At 60.6% G+C, this 20,360-nt stretch overlaps 1 protein-coding gene across 5 annotated transcripts in view; it reads left to right on the forward strand.

Annotated features, from left to right (window-relative positions):
- The window catches only part of TNS3 (tensin 3), a 358,050-nt gene that overhangs the window by 260,030 nt on the left and 77,660 nt on the right, over positions 1 to 20,360 (forward strand). For all 5 annotated transcript variants that reach the window (XM_071215053.1, XM_058296654.1, XM_058296655.2 and 2 more), the window contains one exon: positions 8,071 to 9,255. In XM_071215053.1, the coding sequence (XP_071071154.1) occupies positions 8,071 to 9,255 (1,185 nt within the window). The remainder of the gene's footprint in view (positions 1 to 8,070; positions 9,256 to 20,360) is intronic.

The raw sequence follows: 20,360 nt of genomic DNA on the forward strand, positions 1-20,360 counted from the left end.
CCCGTGAGAGGCCAGAAAAGGCTTCCTGCCCCAAGGGAGGCCCAAAGACTGATGCTTATTCCAGGGAGAACAGGTTCGCCTCAGCTCGTGGAATCCAGAAAAGAGAGGAGGCCCCTGAGGGGGGCAGGGGGCGTGTGTGAGGGGGGAAGGGGGCGGAGACGCACCAGGGCACCTCATTTGTGTCCATCTCATGGCATTTTAAAGAAATTGAGGTGCCATTGCCACATGGTAAATGCACTCTTTAGCGTACGGTTCTGTGGATTTGACATATTTCGTGAAACGGCCGTCGCAGTCACATCAGTCCCGCGTGCCCCTTTGCGGCAGCCCCGCACCCGCCTGAGCCCTCGGCCCCCGAGCTGTTGTCTGCCCTTTGGTTTTGCGTGCTCCAGTCCCCTACGTGGACCTGCAGGACGGCGCTGCCTTTGGCGTCCAGCGTGTCTCCCTTAGCGTCATGGCTTCGAGGGCCACACCGGGCGCTGCGCGTAGGTGATCCCCCAATTTGGGGTCGTTGTCCCCCGCAGACCCAGGTTTCCCGCAGCCCTTTTCCTCAAGAAGCCCCCTCTGGGGTCCCGGCCATCCGGTATCGAGGTTACCTCCAATTATCAGAACTGTCTCCATACGGGGAATTGGTGGCTCCGTGGGCGTGGAGTGCGCGAGCCGGTGGGGCTCCCTCGGGGCTGGCCCTGTCCAGGAAAGACCTGCCGAGATTCAGGCGGGGGCTGTGGCGGGAGGAAACCCACCGCACGCAAGGCAAGCTGCACCCCAAGTCCTTAGCTGTGAGAATGGGCTGCAGAGCCTCCAACAAACCCCTGCTTTTTTCTTCTTTAATTAGAGAAGCTGTGAGCTTACAAAACAATGCTACATACCCTCCAGGAGTCCCGCCCATCCCCGCTGACTGCCTGCACTGACACCTTGCCCTGCTGTGGAACATTGGTAATGATAATGATCAGCATTATCATTAAAATCTTACCCCTATCATGGGGGACAGCTCCAAGTCCTGAAAATGCCCCCACATCACGCCTCTTCTTCCCTCTCCCTGCCCTCAGCAACTCCCGTGGCCACTGTCTCCACATCAGAGATATAATTTCTTCCATTGCTAGATTCACAAGAGTCCTATAGTAGAATACCAGTAACTCCTAAATGATATTGCAGGGACAGATGCTGGACATTATAAATCCTGCCAGTAACCCACTGAATGGACTGGGGAGAGTGAACTTACAATGTAACTGTCATCCTTGCAGTCCATCAGTGCTCCAAACTGTACTCACCGAATGCAGTGACTGTACCACACTAACGAAAGGGGTTGTTGATATGGGAGGAGTAGGGGGTGTGGGGAGTGGGGTATATGGGAACCTCACGTTTTTAATTTAAAATTTTGTGTGATTTATCTTTTAAAAAAAAAAAAGATAAAAAACAATCTTACCACTAACTCCAGCCAGTTGTTAGCACTGGGTGGGCTTTTCCCACCACCACCCTCTTGTTCACACCCTGTTTGCTGCAGCTCATGAGAGCACGTCCTCGTATCTGTCCTGTTAACCACAGTCCATCCTCCTCCGCGCGATTCCCTCTTCTGTGGTCCCTGCCTGGTGCAGGCCGTCGGGAGTGACACGCCTGCGGTTGTAGTTTAGGAAACCCAACATGAAGTTGGGGCCACTGACACAGCTGCCGCGACAACGCAGGTTTCTGTCCCACATACTGAGCCATTTCTGTAGTTAGGGAGGAAGGCGTCGGCTGCAGGGGAGATGTTTCTGAGAGGTGTGTGTGTGACAGCGTGTGTGAATAAGCAGGTATGCGTGTGTATCAGGGTGTGAGCGGGTGTGAGCGTGTGTGTAGGAAGCATGCTTTAGATTCTTATTTCCAGAAGTTCCTCAGAATTCCTCTCTGGCATTCATGTGTTCATCTCCTGTACATGGGGTTGGTCAGTTTTGGGGTTCCAATGTTTTTAAAGAGCAGAGAGCATGGTCTTTGGATTTGGGTTTGCATCCAGAGCTCTGTTTTTCAAGCTTTCTGGTAAGTAGCAGAGCGTCTCTGAGACCCTGTGTGCTCCCCTGTAAAACGGGCTCTTCTGGGCCTGCGAGAGCAGCTTTGGGAGTTGAGCTCCCTGGTACAGAACAGAGTGCTGGGCACGTGCGGGGTGCTTAAAAATCGACCCAGCTTTAGGCTGCGCCTTGAGCTCTTAGACAAGGGGCCTTTCCAGCGTTCTCGGCCTCGTGGAAATGCGCCGCCCCCTAGCAGGACCCCCGAGAGCAGCCCCTCTGGGCGGATGGCCGCTGCTGCAGCCTGCCCGTTCTCCTCTTCCCACCGTCCATGGGGATGTCCTGGGAGCGCACCTGCCCCTCCACCACTCCCGGAGCCAGTGTCACCCCCGGACGGAGGCGAGCTGCTCTTGCGGCTGGTCCTGGCGGGCCCCTGCCCTCCTGCGACGCTCACGGAGAGGGATTTTCCCCTTTTCGTCCCTGAAGACTTACGGGGGGAGGAGGGGTGCCGTTAGCGCTTCTGAAATGAAAATTTGCTTTTCAGGTAAACCTATCACAAAAATAGCACATTCGCAGGGCGGGCGCATGGGTTAGCTCCGTGGCTTGTCCTGACAAAATCTGTCAGGTTTCTCCTTAGTTTCAGATCACCTTTTTTCCTGAGAAAGTCCAGTGGCTAGTTGGACGTTTAACATGCTATAAGTGCGTGTGACTCTTGGGTCGTTGACTGTGCGTGCTGGGCAGGAGGCAGGGTGCGAGGCCGGTCCTCCCTGCGCACTGGCTGTGACACCTGCGGGCGCGGGCGGGCCTTGGTGCTGGTGTCCAGCCAGGATGGGGAGGGGGTTGTCTTTTTTTCTTCCTTTTTTTTTTGTTCTGCCCCATTTTCTTAATGCTTTTGAAGTATCTTTTGAGTGCCTCTTTACCTCCTCACGGGAATGCCCCCAACCACGTGCAGGGCGCAGGGGGGTCTAGGTGGAGCTGCGCCTGCCATTCGGGGCAGGCGGAGAAGGTCTGTGGTTGGCGGGACTGTGCTTGGGTGAGACGGGCGGGTCTGCTCCGTGCCTTTTTCCTTTGAGTGCTTTTCCAGATGAACTCCCCGGTTCGCTGTTCTGCAGAGGTAAGGAGAGCTGCGTTGATGCCTGTCTCATTTTTAATTAGGCTTGGAAGTTACTGCCAGACAATGCAGAAAGGCCCTGGGCGTGGCACTCGGGGAGCTCGGCCCTTGGGAGCCCGCCCCCCCCCCCAGAGGCGCGGCCCTCTGCTGCGCTGGGTGGAGGCGAGGGCCAAGCAGAGGGGCGAGGGAGGCAGAGGAGTATGGTCCCTTGTGCCTGGGAAGTCGAGGCTCTAGTTCTCCGTACCCCGCCGAGAGGCCTTGGACCAGTCCCTTCCCTCCTCTCGCCCTCAGGTTCTTCAGGGGCGGAGAGAGGATTGATTCCAATCCCACAACTCCCTTTGCACTCAGAGTTCAAAGATAATGTCCACAAGGAAAAAGTTAAACTATGCCATTTAAATATTTTTTCCTTAAAGCAAAGAGTGGATGAAGCCCTGAATTCCGCTTCCCAGAAGCTGCCTGTCCTTCCTGCACCTGGCCGCACGGCAGGGTGGACCCGCGGGACCCCCCGCGCCGGCCCGGCTCCGAGGCTCTGCCCTCCCCTGCCGTGGGGGCGCGGCTGGGACCCCAGCCACCGCCCGCGCCCCGGACCCCAGGAGCGAGCCTGCTGGGCTCCGTCCTTTCTCTGATCTGGGTCTGGAAAATTACTCTCTGGATCACTTTCCTAAACCGTGAACATCATGTACGACAACCTGGCACAGTTAAACAGGATGCTTGTTAGGTACGCCTAAAGCTTTTGGGGTTTCCCACGAGGCCGTGGCTTTTTTTTTTGGTGGAGAACTTGGCAGTAACCAGGCCATGTGGCCCCCCCCAACCGGCCCAGCTCTTTCACTTCCAGTTGTGTTTCCCTGGGCTACTTTTGGCCTGCTGCTTTCCAATGGGTCTCAGAGGAACAAACAGAAGCCGTAGCGATGAGATCACTGCCGTTTTCTCCGCGCACATTTCGGGTACCAGGCCCTGCGCCTCAGAGCTGTGGGGATTAGAGAGGACCGAGGGAGATCAGATTAGAGATGCATTGTTGTGCACCTACTGTATGCAGAGACACGTTTCTTACCCATCTTGGCGCTTTCCGGGTCCAAGCGCAGTGTCTACAGAGGCGATGTTGGAAGAACCCCGAGTCCTCTTGCCTTCCACTTTGTTCGAATGGCACGTCGGGCTAACCTCCAGGATCACAGCTTTGGTTTCCTTTGGAATATTGGGGTCCAGACTCGTTTCCTGTGGCAGTTGAAGACCAGCACGGAGCGGGAGGAGCAGGTGGCCCTTGCAGTCTCCGGAGTCTCCGGGAAGCTCCGGTGCTCCTCGCATCGCAGTAGGTTGTGTGATGCTGGACGGCTGGGGGCCCTGGGGCTGTGGGCTCGTCAGACCCTTGTTTGCTCGTTTGTTGTTTGTGTGTTTATTTTTTTGGTGGTTGGTTGATTTTTGCTTTCATTGCCTTTGAAGGCAGCTGCGTTTCTTTCTAGAATAGCTCCCCCGGTTTTGTCATGTGCACGCAAGCTAGAACATTCCCTTACTCAGTCTGCAATGCCCACCGGGTGCCAGGGGCCGTTCTCTGCTGCTGGGGATACCCCGGGGGGCAAAAGCGAGTAAATCCTAGCTGCAGCAGCTTTGAGGCAGGGAGAACGCCGGAGCAAAGGCCCTGGGGCAGGCGCGAGGCAGCCCTTGTGCAGGGGCAGCAGGGCCGGGAGAGGCGCGGGCTCGGGATGTACCCGCGGTCGGTCTGGCTGCCCTTCCGAGGGCCGGGCTGCGGACTTCATCAAGACTGCGCCGAGAGGGGCCGCCGTTCCCGCAGGGAAATGGAGAGCCAGGCCCCGTGGTCTGAACACCCGGCCTGGACCCTGCCCCACGTTGCGGGCCGAGTGGGAATTTCATCTCCACAGCGCCAGGGAGGTGAAGCAGCGCTCCCGCGCCCTGAAGAACAGCTCACAGCTCTCCTCCGGGGCAGTGGACCTCCTGGGCACAGGCCATGGGGGCAGCCCCAACCCCTCGCCAACCACAGTGCCACCTCGCTCTCTCGGGGCCAGGCGCAGGGGCTCTGCGCGCGGCCTCTGGGCCGTCCCAGCAGGTGGGACGGTGGCTCCGGGGCCCACAGCCCTGGGTGCGGTGCCCCCTCCGCCAGCGGGCACCGTCCTGTCTCGGGCAAGTCGTTCAATCTCTTTGAGCCTCAGTTAACCTACTAAACGGGGTCAGTGATATCTCATGTGCTGGGTCGTGCAGCTGTGAATGTGCCGGAAGTGTGGGCCTGTGCCCTCGCTGAGCCGGCTCTCAGTAAGGACACTGGTCACTGCGCCTTGGTAGGCAGGCCAGCTCAGGCCTGTCCGTACGCATCCCTGCGCCGCCTCTTTGAAGATGTGGCCGATGGTGTGGGCGTGCCCTGTCGCCCCTGCCCCCCCGGGCTCTCCCTCGGTGGGAGTCGGCGACTCTGCCTGGGGAGTGCTGTGGCCGGCGCCCACTGGTGCAGTTGCCACGGGAAGAAAGCCCGGACGTGCTGTGCAGGCCAAGGGCTCAGGGCCGCACAGGGTCTGGTCTGGATGCGCCGCCAGGTGAGTTTCCAACCCCGACGGCGCCATCCCGTGGCCGGGCCCTAGTGTTGCGGACAGCGGCGGATCCGGGATCGCGCCGGCTCGGGCTCGGTAGGGCCACCCCACGTCCCGTCTGCCTACCAGTCCACAGCCCTGGAGGAGGCCTGCGGCTCCACCGTCTCCTGGGAGCCTAGGCGTGGGCCGGGGCCTGCAGCATCAGCGTGTGGCCTTGCCGCGCGTCCCCCTGGCGCCGATGAAGGCCGGTGAGAGCGGGCTGCTTTCCCACCACGTGTCAGGCCTAAGTGTTGTTTTCCTGACCTTTCGGGTTTACCGTGAACGGAGCGTCATAATCTGCCACCCGTCTTCTCTGGTCCTGCTGTGACCATTGGGACCTGCCGGGCCCTAGGATGGGAAGGGCCGAGGACAGCTCCTGACCTTCTCTTCTCATTTTGTTAGATATTTAGGTTTTAGCCGGGCCCAGGGGGTGAGAGTGGTGGCAGGTTCCCTGTTCACTGGCACGCGAGATGCTCGACGAATGTCCGCAGGTGTGTCGTTCAGGTTCTCCAGGGAAATGAACCGGCAGCCCTTAGGTAGACACACGAATTTGTCATAGGAATCGGCTGGCGTGACTGTGGGGCTGGGCGAGTCTGAATTCCGCAGGGCGGGCCACTGGCTGGACATTCTGGGGAAGGCGGAGTCCTGTCTCCCAGGCGGGGCTGGCTGCAGCACGGGCAGGCATTCTTCTCTCTGACCCCTGATATCTGCAGTTCTTTTTTTTGAAGTTAGTGAATTTATTTTTGATTATAGTATTGGGAAATTAGATCTTTGCTTAAGGAAAACCAGATTTGGGGCTAAATTACCATTTCCACAGATGGTAGCAGCATCACTGAGTGAAAACACAGTATATTGCAGAATTAAGATGGCGCTGTTCCTCGCATGACATCGTACAGCAAAAACTTACCTCCACCCCCAAGTATTTCCAATGAAGATGTGAAGTGTTTTGACCCAAATCCAGGGATGGATGGAAGCCGTAGTTACAGTGTTACGGAAGGCTTAAGGTAGCAGTGTCGCCCTCGAATTACTTAATTTTTACACGTGATTTTTACCTTAGATGGTTTCATGAATTCTGAGTATAACTAGATCCTCGTCCTGAATCACAGGGTGATGTGAAAAGAAGATGCATGCTGTGTTTTTACTTGCTATGATTAGAAAGTTATGGGGTGTTTCCTTTCAGTTGAAAGGCAGTTGAAACAAGTGTTTTGTTTTTATGTCAGTATTGCTAAAAAGTTGCTTTTATAAATCTCTATCCATCAGTAATTTAAAATATTGCTGGATTAAGTTGCTTCAGACTAGTTTATTTCGGCATTCCCCTTTCACTCCTCAATAGATTTTACGTGTTTCTCCCTTGCTTCTTCACTCGTTAGTTCATCAAGTTCTGAAGGATTACTCAGTGTCACCTTGATTAGCCAACCATCCTCATAACAAGATTTGTCGACAAGTCGTGGATTTTCTGCAGGAGCTTCACTGATTTCTGTTGCTTCTCCTGACAGAGGAGAGTAAAGCCACTAGGAGCTTTCACATGTCCCAAAGCACCAAACCCGTCCTGTTTGTTCACTTTGTCCCAACCTCAGGAAGGCGACAGTAAACATCTCCCAAAGCTTCCTGCACAGAACTGCTGATTCCCAAGGCCCGGGACCATTTTCTGTCGTTAGCCATTCATGTTTGTCTGGTATTTAGACACCGAGGGCAGGGCCGGGCCAGCGTGCGGCGTCTGGACTGCGCCCGTCCCCAGCTCCCACCTGGGGCCAGTGCAGAGGGCCGCTGTGCAGCGATTCGAACTCGGGACCCTGCAGTTCTCACGTTAAGGCCTCCAGCTGATGGGATGAGGAGACTTTCCTTGTCTCTGGGGGGCCCTCGCCTTTGTTGACTGTAGATGCAGTTACACCACTTGACTAATGGTGTGAATCCATTACCAAATGCCCTTTACTATGTCAATCAAGCGTTTGACCAAACAACTGGACCACATAACCTAGCCACGTTGACCCGTGAATTCAACCATCGCAGTAAGACAGAGGTAGGAATGGAAGCTCCTCTCCAGTCGAGCGCTGGGGATTTAGGAGCTGAGCTATGCCACATGTTCAAAATCCTGATGAAATCTACAGCGAGCCATCAAAAAAAAAAAAGATGAAGCGCGAAGAATTCCCGAGAGACTCGAAATGGGAATCCTCTTTGCAGGGATAGATAGAAATGATTCTGGCTCCTGAGAGGTTTGCTTACTTGAATTCTTCTGTCATTGGGCATTCACTTGGCCGGGACATTATCTAAAATCTTGGGGTCTTAGAGGAGTATCTGCCTCTGTTCATTACACTGTACGTTATGAACGTGTTTGTAGTTATTTAAAAGCTGTACGATGTTTGAAGCTCGCTTTTGTCTTTGACTGAACCGCTCTCCCATTTTCTCCCCGCAGTGCTGCACACGCAAGGGCCAGTGGATGGCAGCCTCTACGCCAAGGTGAGGAAGAAAAGCGCCTCAGATTCCGGCATCCTGGGGGGTCCCCAGCCCGCCCTGGCCACCAGCTGCCCCGACCACGGCGACCACACCCTGTCCGTCAGCAGCGACTCGGGCCACTCCACCACCTCCGTCAGGACCGACAGGACGGAGGAACGGCTGCCCGTGGGGGCCAGGAGGGGCCTGAGCCCCCAGGAGAAGGCGGAGCTGGACCAGCTCCTCAGCGGCTTCGGCCTCGAGGGCTCCGGGGGCCCCCTCCAGGAGATGACCGCCGCGCCCGGCCAGGCCAGCGGGACCCGCCACGTGGTGCCGGCCCAGGTGCACGTGAACGGGGACGCCAAGCCGAAGGAGCGCGAGACGGACATCCTGGACGACGAGGTGCCGCCGCACGACCTGCACAGCGTCGACAGCATCGGGACCCTGTCCTCCTCGGAGGGGCAGCCCTCGGCCACCCTGGGCGCCTGCCCCGGCCGCGAGAGCAGCCAGCACTCCCTCCTGTCTGACGCCGGCGAGGAGCAGCCCGGCGCCGCAGACCCGCCGCACGAGCGCGCTCTCGGGAGCCGGCGCCCCCCGGCGCCGCTGCTGCGGAAGCCACCCGTGTCCGCCGAGACGCAGGCCTACGGGCAGAGCGCCTGCCTCACCCAGACCTGGGTGCGTCAGCAGCAGATGGTGGCGGCGCACCAGTACGGCTTTGCGCTGGATGGGGAGGCCAGGCCGGGCGGCCCCGTCACGGCCCCGTCCAGGATCCCCGTCACCCCCACCCGGGGGGCCAGCAGCAGAGTGGCCGTGCAGAGGGGCACCGGCGGGACGCCGGACGGCCCAGAGCCGCAGCAGCCCCCCCTTCGCGGCCGGGCCTTCCAGCCGCGGCTCCCCGAGGATGCGGTCACCAACGGCGTTAACCCGGAGCTGGACGCCAGCCTCGCGCCGGGCTCCCCGACCCTGGACATCGACCAGTCCATCGAGCAGCTCAACAGGCTCATCTTGGAGCTGGACCCCACCTTCGAGCCCATCCCTACGCACCTGAGCCCCCCCGGCGGTCAGGCCAATGGCGCCGCGTCCCCGGACAGGGTGGCCGGCGGGCTGCGCGGCAGCGGCAGGCCGAGGGACGCGGGGGAGGCCGCCGGCAGGGGCCCCAGGCGCCAAGGTGAGCCTCCGCGGGCGCCGTGCTGCTGCGTGGTGGGCGGGCTGACCCTTCGGCGACTTGCGCGCGCGCTCATGCATCTTGGCCCGGCGGCCTGGGGGCTCTGGGACTTCTTGACAGCCGATCCAGCAGGAGGCCGGGAGGGAGGTGGGCCAAGCGGACGGCCTGCCCGAGTCAGCCGGGAGGGGCTTGGGATTGGGTGCACCCCTCATTCGCTTATTTGCGAATTTGCCTCCTCGCTGCAGTTGGTGGGGAACCCCATTTCTGTGGCCGTTTCTGGAAGGGAGCGGAGTGGTGAGAAAGGTGGTTTGACACGCACGTTCCCCGCCAAGGTGGCACGAAGCAACCCTCCGCCTTCTCGTTCCTGCGCGCATGCCACCGGCAAGCGTCCCTTTCGTGGCCTGTGTCGTGCCACGCGTCCTCGCCTTTTTGTTGGTGATTCTTCCCACGGTTTAAAATGGCCCCATGGGGCCCCACGGGGAACACACTGCGTTAGACGAGTGCTGCTCAGGCGTGTGCCCTTGGCGTGAGTGCCCTGTCGATGCATCCACCGTTTATTTTTTTAAATAGAAACGCTCTCAGTAAGGTCATCTGTGGCCCGGTTGACAAAAAGGTTGTGGCTCAGTGCGCACTGATGGCGGTGACTGTGTAGACTGTAACCCCCGCAGGTCACGGGAACAGACGGCACCGCGCGTCTGCCGGTGATGGGGCCGTGCACTGGGGGGCCGCATGCTCAGGGGGCCGCGTGCTCGGGGGGCCGGGCTCTCGGAGGCCGTGCCCGGGAGCGGGACTGGCCGGGTGTGTTTCACGCGCGGCCGCTCAGCACTCTGCGATCTGGAGCCTGGCACACCCCGTCCCAAGCCCCAGTCCCCACGTCTGCAGAACGGGCCCAGTAAGACCTTTCTCACGGTGAGAATTAAGCTGTTGCTCGAGGAGAATTGTTCTGTGGTGCGGGCCCGGGTGGCTCAGGATTGGCCTGTGTTCAGCGTTGGTGAGAGGACAGGGCTGCCACACTGGCGCTGCAGGTGTGCCGATGAAGAGGACAGCCGGGTCCCCGAGAGCCACCTTGAGGGGGGCACAGGACTCTCGAGGCAGTTAAAGTTCTAAAGCGTTCTACCCTGGTTCCACTCGGCCTCATCTTAACTATGACGCAGATAGCGTCCCAGCCGCGAGGCCAGACGCTGGGGCTCGCCTGTGGTTCGGGGAGGCCTGCCGCAATCTGTCCGAGGTGGCTTGGGACCAGGCAGGACGGCGCCTTCCTGGCCTCTGCGGGTGGGTCCGCTGGGGGCCTGGGGACAGCAGAGGGGTGACAGTGGACAGACAGCGACTGCTGGACTGACGCGAAAGCCACCCAAGAGCCACCGAAGCCAGTGAGCACAGTGGAAGCGTTGCCACGGGGTCACGACGAAATGCTCTCTGTGTGGACCGAGGTACTAAGAGGGTCCCCGGGAGAGGCTGAGGTTAGCTGGGGCCGGGGAGGACGGCTCGGCGGGTGGGGAGGGGTGGCGGGCTGGGGAGGGGGCGTTCGAGGCAGGGGCTGCGGGGGGGATGTGCGGTCTTGGGAAGCTGCCACGGAGAGATGGACTCGGGGAGACGGGACTGGTTGTGGGGAGCCGTTGAGCAGGACGCCAGGGTCGGCTTCTCGCAATGCCGGGACGTCCCCCCAGTGCTGGCATGCTGGGGTGTGCCTCGGGGGTCACGGGCTCCTCTTGGGGGCACAGCCTCTGAAAGTAGAGAGAGAAGCAGTGATACAAGGCATAGGAGCACTTAGCGCTTCTTCTTGGCTTCCTGTTCCTTTTTTGGGGGGTCCTCCTTTGTGAGATAATACTTTATCAACAGGAAAATGTAATCTCGTGGGGCTCCAGTAACGCCGACGAGAAAAGAGAGGCATTTATGCCAGCCGATCTCGGGGGTCTTTAGAGGCAGTGGGTCAGGGTGGACCCAGGCTGCACTGCACAGTCAGAGGTTGATGAGCTGTCCAGTGCAGTAGTCGTAGAGCTGGAGCTAGAGCCCTGCCGCGTAGGCACAGGGGGTAGACACCCTCTTTAGGGCTGCGCAGGCTTGGACGGCAGCCTGGCGTGGCTCGAAAGCTGGGTAGTCCGGGGAAGGCACCCCAGCTTTGCGGGCTGTTTGTCCTCGCAGCTGAGCAGCATGGGTTGATGCTGGCAGGCACATTTGATCATCCCTGTGAATTTCTGTTAGCTTTGTCTGTTTACAAGGAAACCATTACCCCGGGGCCAGGAAAAGTGTTGAGGAAGTGTCTGCACGCTCCTCTCTTGTGGAGAGAGCATACGTGAATACCCTGGGTGCCAGCCAGCATCCCTGAGTCGCTTGGACCCTTTGTATCATTTTCTGGGAGGAAAAAGGAGCTGAGGTCTCCTAGGAGTAGATTACCAAACTCTGTAATCCCACCGTATAGAGCCATTAATAATCATCAGAGTAGCAGGTGCGCAACCGCAGGGCCAGGTGGATTTAGAGGTGTTAACTGGTTTCAGCAAAGACATTGGTGAAATTCGGAGCTGAAAAAGTAAATGGGAATTTTCTCTCTTGGGCCATGACCTATCCCATGAAAACAATTTGGAGGGAATTGCCTGGAAAAATTAAAATCAGAAGTCTTTTCTCCTGGATTAAATGTGTTTTTTTGAGATTTGGAAAAGATTGAAGGTGCCTGAGTTATCTTCAGACATGAATGCACGTATGGGGAAAATAACTTCAAGTTTCAAGCTAAAGTATAATGGCCTCTTGAGGTTATAATATATTTTTCATTCGACTGAATTCAGTACTTAGTGATTCCTTGCTCTGGTTTTCCAAAAGGCACTTCATATCTGCCACCCTTTGAGTGGCTATGTTTAAATCACTTGATAAACAATCATTGAAATTTTGATTTGTCTATAATCAAGATGAAAATTGGAGTGCAAAGGAAGGGGGGATTAAGATGGGAAGAAAAGGTTTGGGTCCTCTTTAATTCCTTTTATTATAAAACGAACATTTTTGAGATTAGAGGATTTTCACTCTCCGACAATAGACGGGTGGCACAGCTGAAGGGCTTGCCCGGGAGGCGGCCAGCGGCCCACGCGGAGGCGCCGTGCGTCTCTGCGCCAGTGGGGTCGGGGGGGCTGTGCAGGCTCAGCGGAGGGCGGGCACCGGGGCTGCGGGGCGCCCGAGGCTCACTGCGGACGGGAGGCCAGGCGTGGCGTGGGTGCCCGCCCGTGCCTGGGCCTGCTCCCTGCCCCCCTCTGCCTCCGCTCCCTGGTGTTCCTTCCCGACTTAGGGGTGTGGCGTGACCCTGGGGGTGTGGCGAGCAGGCCTCGCAGGGACGCCTGGAGCAAGCGCAGGGGAGAGCCACTTCCGTGTCCTCGGGGTGGGGAACAGTGTTACCTCGAGGTGCTCTGGGGGATGCCGGGTGGCCTGCTCTGCGGTGCCCCCGGCTCTGGTGGCTGCAGCCCACCCGCCACGCGTCTTGTTATTTCTGAGACAAAAAAGTTGCGTATCCAGAAGGCACCTGGTAGGCTTCTCCAGAGACGTTCTCCTTGCTCCTGGCAAGATGTAATCCCGGATGACGAGGACGGTGTCGGTCGAGGGTGCCACGGTGAGCGCTGGTGCGGCCTGGCCGCCCGCAAGAGCCCCGTCACCCCCCCACACACACACAGCAATGCGGAATTGGAGCTGCGTCCGCCTTGCTCACTGCCCCGGTGCACCCAGGGACGGCCCTGCCCGGTGGCCGTGCGTCCCCTGCCTGGTGGCCGTGCGTCCCCTGCCCGGTGGCCGTGTGGCCCCCACCTCACAGCCACGCTCTTGTCTCCCGGGCCTGGGGGAGGCCATTCGCGCCTGGTGTCCGAATGTTCTCCGGAAACCTGTGTCCTGCGCAAAAGCTGGAATCCCGCCAAGCCCCTTTTAAAATGGGGCACTCTGCTCCTGGCACTGGCTCCCTCCAGGTCTCCCGGCCCCTGCCCTGGGCTTGACTGCCCGGGCTGCCAGCCCTTGCCTTGCGTGGCCTTGTTTCCGTGGAAACGGAGTACCGCAGACCGGATCGCTTCCAGCTCAGCCACATTCGGGCTCCCGGGGCGAGGTGGCGCCCCTCCGGGGTCTGCCGGGCTCCGTGCCTCTCCTGGTGCTGGGGTCCCTGGCGTCCTTGGCTCATGCCCGACCGGCTCCATCCCTGCCTCAGTCGTCGCACCTGTTCTCTCTCCATCTCGGCTGAAGGACCCGCCTTCCACCGTTTGACCTTGTCCTGAGGTACCTAATCCGTCTGCAGTGACCTTGACCCAAATAAGGTCACGTTCGGAGGTGCCGGGGCCTTAGGACTTCTAAAGACCTTTTGGGGGACAGAATTCATCCCGTGTTTTACCTCACTTCCTTTTGCGGGGCCGGGCGATTGGACCCAGGACAGCTGAGGGTGGGGTGCCCTGGGCGATGTGAGCTCCACACCTTGAGGACTCCACTCCAGGCTTATCAACCCCAAAACCAGGCCGGGCCGTGGGACCAGCGCCCCGCTCTGCTGCAGGCGGTACATTCTCACTTTCCCTTTTGGAGGTGCAGGTGTTCTATAATTTACTCGGTATTTTTATCAGGAGAGGGTAGAATTGAGGGGATCCTGTGGTTTTCGTGTTTTGTTCTATTCATAGGATGGTTACGTTAATTTTGTCTTCAGACGTTAAGCCCACCTCCGGTCCCTGGGGTAACTCGCACGGGGTCGTGGTGTGTCATTCACTGTAGGAGGTGCTCGGGTTGGCTTGCTAAGATTGGGCTGAGGACTTTTGTTGACAGTGAGGCGTCTGCGTGTGGTTTTGGTATCAGGCTGATCCTGGCCTCCTAGGGTGAATTGGTTTTCAGGAGTTTGTGGAGAATTTGGGTTCATTCTTTGTTTGGCAGAATTCCGTGGTGGAGGCTTCGGGACCTGGACGTTTCTTTGTGCGTAGGTTTTTGATGACCGATTCCGTCTTCGGCTTTTCCATTTCCTCTGGAGTCAGTTTCAGTAGTTTGTAGACACGTGTCTGTTCCATTTCAGTCATTGAATACGTTCCTTTGGAACCCCGTCCTCCTCTCTGGGACCTATTTGCTTATTTGTTCAGTGGCGGGTGGGTGGTTTTAGGGAAGTCTGCGTCCCACTCCCACCTCTGGAGCTGCCCCTTGGAGGCACAGTCTTGGCAGGCCAGAGCCACGCGTGGGTGACAATGGTACTGACCCTCGCCCACTCCTTCCCTCACCGCACCCCGTGGGCAGACACCGCTAATTGCTGGGCGATTCCTGTTGTTTACAGGAGAGCTTTGGGGCATCAGTTCCCCTGTAAACTAGTCAGACTGGGCCTCCTCAGCTGGACGAGTTTCTGAGGACAGTGTTCGCTACTTGCGCTGACCCCGCATGCGCTGCTCCCAGCCACCTCCTTTCCGGGTTCTGTCCCGCCAGCCAGCCTGCAGCGAGGCTGTGTTTTCATTAGCCCCCAGGAGCCTCCCCCCAGTGTCCACACTGCCCCCTCTGCTCTTTGGGAGCCCTCTCAGGTTGAACCGTCTCCGGCTCTTGTTGCAGACGGGGCCAGTTCCTCTGGGAAGAGGTTAGGTGCTCCGCTTTATGCCCTACTTCTGGGCAAAGTCTTTGAGACGGCCCTGGAGCTGGGGTGAGGTCGGGGCGGGCTCCTCGGAGCTCGCGGTGGTGGAGGTGGCGGCAGCTCGGGGCTGCTTCTCCAGCTGAGGAGGGACCCCAGCATCCTCGGCGCCCTTGCCAACGCAGCGCCTCCATCCACGGGTGGGCGTTGGGGGAAGGAGGCCCCCTGCCCTCTGCCACAGGCAGGGAGGGAAGCCTGAGTGGGGAGCTGGGCGAGGGGCAGCCCTGGTCCCGGCTGCGGTGGTCAGAGTGGAGCTTCCACCTTGCCTGAGGGGTGGGGGACCGTCTTGGGTCAAAGACCACAGAACCTTGCCTTTCTTACCGAGTTTTCATAGGTTTTCTTAAAGAGGGGCTTCGTTTGCTGTTTGCTGGTAGTAGGACCGTTTCCAGGTACCAGGGATTGAACCCAGGACCTTGTACACGGGAAGCAGGTGCTCCACCACTGGGCTGCTCCCACTTCCCAGCGAGAGTTGGTTTTTGTTATATAGGAGGTCCCGGGGATTGAACCCAGGACTCCTACGAGGGAAGCAGGTGCTCAACCACTGGAGCTACATTGCACCCTCTGGAGGATTTAGCGCTCGCTGTTTAATTTTTTTTAGCAATTTCATTGCGATATATTCACTTGCCATGCAATCGATGGCTTTTAGTATCATCACAGAGTTGTGCATTCATCACCAAAGTCAATTTTAGAGCATTTCCATTACTCCAGAAACAAAAAACTTGCACCCCTGGGCAGTCACCCCTCAATCCCTCTACCCTTCTGCTGCCCTACATAACCACTAATCTCTGTAGATTTGTTTATATTTACGTTTTATAAGGCTCCTTGTTTGTTTTTTAATAACACGGGTTTCACCGCGGAGCTCCGCCTGCCACCGTGCCGCAAGTCCCTTCCTCACCGATGCGTCTGTGTCCTCGCCCGCCTCGGCGTGTCTCCACCGCGGGCCGTCCGTGTGTTCTCGCTGCCTCCTCCCTCTGCCGGAGCTCCTGCGCCCTGGCGAACTAGAATTGCAGGTCTGCTCTGCCGTAGCCCTGCCCTTCACTGCGCAGCCCACCTTCTAGGCAGACGCCTGTGGTTCTGTCACAGACACCGCCAGGCTGTGCCCTGAGAGCGGGGCTGGGTCCCTATGCAGGCCGCCGCCAGGCTGTGCCCCGAGAGCGGGGCCGGGTCCACACGCGGGCCGCCGCCAGGCTGTGCCCTGAGAGCGGGGCTGGGTCCACACGCGGGCCGCCGCCAGGCTGTGCCCCGAGAGCGGGGCCGGGTGCCCATGCAGGCCACCACCAGGCTGTGCCCCGAGAGCGGGGCCGGGTCTCCACGCGGGCCGCCGCCAGGCTGTGCCCCGAGAGCGGGGCCGGGTCTCCACGCGGGCCGCCGCCAGGCTGTGCCCTGAGAGCGGGGCCGGGTGCCCACGCGGGCCGCCGCCAGGCTGTGCCCCGAGAGCGGGGCCGGGTCCCCACGCGGGCTGCCGCCAGGCTGTGCCCCGAGAGCGGGGCCGGGTCCCCACGCGGGCCGCCGCCAGGCTGTGCCCCGAGAGCGGGGCCGGGTGCCCATGCAGGCCGCCGCCAGGCTGTGCCCTGAGAGCGGGGCCGGGTGCCCACGCGGGCCGCCGCCAGGCTGTGCCCTGAGAGCGGGGCCGGGTTTCCATGCAGGCCACCACCAGGCTGTGCCCCGAGAGCGGGGCCGGGTGTGCACGCGGGCCGCTGCCAGGCTGTGCCCCGAGAGCGGGGCCGGGTGCCCACGCGGGCCGCCGCCAGGCTGTGCCCCGAGAGCGGGGCCGGATTTCCACGCGGGCCGCCGCCAGGCTGTGCCCCGAGAGCGGGGCCGGGTCTCCACGCGGGCCGCCGCCGGGCTGTGCCCCAAGAGCGGGGCCGGATTTCCACGCGGGCCGCCGCCAGGCTGTGCCCCGAGAGCGGGGCCGGGTCCCCACGCGGGCCGCCGCCAGGCTGTGCCCCGAGAGCGGGGCCGGGTCACCACGCGGGCCGCCGCCAGGCTGTGCCCCGAGAGCGGGGCCGGGTCCCCACGCGGGCCGCCGCCAGGCTGTGCCCCGAGAGCGGGGCCGGGTGCCCACGCGGGCCGCCGCCAGGCTGTGCCCCGAGAGCGGGGCCGGGTGCCCACGTGGGCCGCCGCCAGGCTGTGCCCCGAGAGCGGGGCCGGGTCCCCACGCGGGCCGCCGCCAGGCTGTGCCCCGAGAGCGGGGCCGGGTTACTACGCGGGCCGCCGCCAGGCTGTGCCCCGAGAGCGGGGCCGGGTGCCCACGCGGGCCGCCGCCAGGCTGTGCCCCGAGAGCGGGGCCGGGTCCCCACGCGGGCCGCCGCCAGGCTGTGCCCCGAGAGCGGGGCCGGGTCATCACGCGGGCCGCCGCCAGGCTGTGCCCTGAGAGCGGGGCCGGGTGTCCACGCGGGCCGCCGCCAGGCTGTGTCCCGAGAGCGGGGCCGGGTGCCCACGCGGGCCGCCGCCAGGCTGTGCCCCGAGAGCGGGGCCGGGTCCCCACGCGGGCCGCCGCCAGGCTGTGCCCTGAGAGCGGGGCTGGGTCACTACGCAGGCCGCCGCCAGGCTGTGCCCCGAGAGCGGGGCCGGGTTACTACGCGGGCCGCCGCCAGGCTGTGCCCCGAGAGCGGGGCCGGGTGCCCACGCGGGCCGCCGCCAGGCTGTGCCCCGAGAGCGGGGCCGGGTCCCCACGCGGGCCGCCGCCAGGCTGTGCCCCGAGAGCGGGGCCGGGTCATCACGCGGGCCGCCGCCAGGCTGTGCCCTGAGAGCGGGGCCGGGTGTCCACGCGGGCCGCCGCCAGGCTGTGTCCCGAGAGCGGGGCCGGGTGCCCACGCGGGCCGCCGCCAGGCTGTGCCCCGAGAGCGGGGCCGGGTCCCCACGCGGGCCGCCGCCAGGCTGTGCCCTGAGAGCGGGGCTGGGTCACTACGCAGGCCGCCGCCAGGCTGTGCCCCGAGAGCGGGGCTGGGTGTTCACGCGGGCCGCCGCCAGGCTGTGCCCTGAGAGCGGGGCCGGGTTTACACGCGGGCTGCCGTCAGGCTGTGCCCCGAGAGCGGGGCCGGGTGGCCACGCGGGCCGCCGCCAGGCTGTGCCCCGAGAGCGGGGCCGGATTTCCACGCGGGCCGCCGCCAGGCTGTGCCCCGAGAGCGGGGCCGGGTCCCCACGCGGGCCGCCGCCAGGCTGTGCCCTGAGAGCGGGGCCGGGTGCCCACGCGGGCTGCCGCCAGGCTGTGCCCTGAGAGCGGGCCCGGGTCCCCACGCGGGCCGCCGCCAGGTTGTGCCCTGAGAGCGGGGCCGGGTGCTCACGCAGGCTGCCGCCAGGCTGTGCCCTGAGAGCGGGACCGGGTTCACACGCGGGCTGCCGCCAGGCTGTGCCCTGAGAGCGGGGCCGGGTCCCCAAGCGGGCCGCTGCCAGGCTGTGCCCCCAGAGTGGGACCGGGCCCCGACCCTGGTGCCGTGGCTCCGCCAGGTGCAGCAGCTCAGCCTCGGAAGGCACGGTGTCGGGTCGGACTGGTCACCCGGTCGGGTCGGGGGTTCACCCAAGGTCGGCTCTCCCGCGCCGGGGTCTGCGCGCTCAGAGGTTCTCCCTGACCGTCGCTGGCCAGCTCGGGGCTGCCTCTTCCTGCGGTTTCCCCTGCCCGCCTGCCCCTCCCAGCAGCATGGGGGGCGGGGGCTCCTTGGGTTCCCCCTCCTCGCCCTCCAAACACACTCTGCCCACCCAGGGGCGAGCGTCCCGAAAGCAGGAACTGCGTGAAAACAGAGGAACCAGGGGCGATGGCGGGAGGCTCAGGAAACTGGTGCCCGGTCCCGGGAGGGCCCTTGCCCACCCCCTCTGTGATGGCAGGTGTGAGGAGAATCCTCCCTCCGTTCACCTCCCCGTCAGCGAGCTGCGGGGCAAGGAGGTGTTTACGTGGCGCGCGTGGGCTGAAGACAGATTCCCGCCTGAGGTCTGGACGGCCCGCGGTCCCTCCACGGTCCCTCCGCGGTCCCTTTGGCCCGTGGCTGTCGGCAGACACGCTTACACAAGTCCATATCTGATAACCGAGTCCGTGCGCTGTGCCGGAGAGGACTGCGCATTTCCAATTTGGAGAACATGTGGAATGAGATGTGCGCAGCCATCACTGGAAACTGTTGTTATGGTGACCTCCTTTTAGTACGTGAAACCAAATTTGAAAGTGAAGAATCTGAGAGTGTGTCCCATTGGCACCGGCGACCGTCATTTCTCAGGCCCCGCACTGTCGCCGTTGAGAGCCCCCCACCCCCGACACGCCAGAGGCCCTGTATGCGAGGCCCCGGGGCACCCGGAGGGTCCCCTCCCCTCCAAAGCCTCGCCCTCGGCTGCTGCCTGCTGCTTCTGGACCTCCAGCATGTGCCTGTGGCCATGCTCCTTCACCCTCTCGGGCCCCGAGCTCTGTCTTATCTTTCTTTAAAGTTTCATTTTTTTAAATTTTTATTTATTTCTCCTCACCCCCTTGCTGTTTACACTTGCTGTGTCTATTTGTCTTCCTTGTTTCTTCAGGAGGCACCAGGAACCGAACCAGGGACCTCCAATGTAGGAGGGAAGTACCTAATCGCTTGAGCCACCTCCATTCCCTACTTTGTTGTGTCTCTCATTATAGTTTTCTTCTTGTGTCTCTTGTTCTGTCATCCTGTTGTGTCCACTTGCCATGCCTGCCCATCACATCAGCTTGCTATCTTGCTCATCTCTTTTAGGAGGCACCGGGAACTGAACCATGGATCTCCCGTGTGGCAGGTGGGAGCCCAATTGCTTGAGCCACATCCGTTTCCCGAGAGTTCTGTTTTAATAACACTGCCATGTTTACTATCCTGAGATGAATAGTCATAGGTAACATAAGACGACCTAAACCGCATTTTTCAGAGAAAATCTGTGGAACATCCTAACACTGATGTTAATGGAGAAATAAAAGGAAAGGAATTTATATTGAAATAATGTGCCTTTCAAGGTGAAAATCCTCGGGCTGGCCCAACCTAGGAAATAGTAATCGCCCCGCTCGTATATTTGCGTGTGTGTGTGTGTGGTAAAATACAATACATAAAATGTATAGTGCTAAGCAGTTCACCGTGTCCAGCTCGGTGGCTCTAGTGCAGCCACGATGTCATTCCAGAGCCTTTCCATCACCCCAGAGGCGGCCCTCCCTTCGCCCCCTGCCCCGTTCCCGGCAGCCGCTCATCTGCCTGTGTGGGTCTGCCTCTTCTGCTTATTTCCTAGAACTGGAATCCTAGGACACCGCTCTTTGGTGGCTGGTCTCTAGCCAAGCTTAATGTCTTCAAGGCTGGTCTTTGTCATAGTGTGACTCGAAACGGCACTCCTTTTTATGGCTCAGTAACATTCCATTGCGTGACTACCCCATGTTTTGCTTATTCATTTATCGGTTAGTTGACAAGGGTTATCTCCACCTTTGGGCTCTTGGGAATAATGCCATAGATGAGCGTTTGTGCACTAGTATTAATTTGAGCACTGCTTTCAGTTCTTAATACCTGAGAATAGAACTGCTGGGTCCGAT

The sequence above is a fragment of the Dasypus novemcinctus genome, chromosome 5 (genome assembly GCF_030445035.2).
Source record: "Dasypus novemcinctus isolate mDasNov1 chromosome 5, mDasNov1.1.hap2, whole genome shotgun sequence".
NCBI classification, from domain to species: Eukaryota; Metazoa; Chordata; class Mammalia; order Cingulata; family Dasypodidae; genus Dasypus; species Dasypus novemcinctus.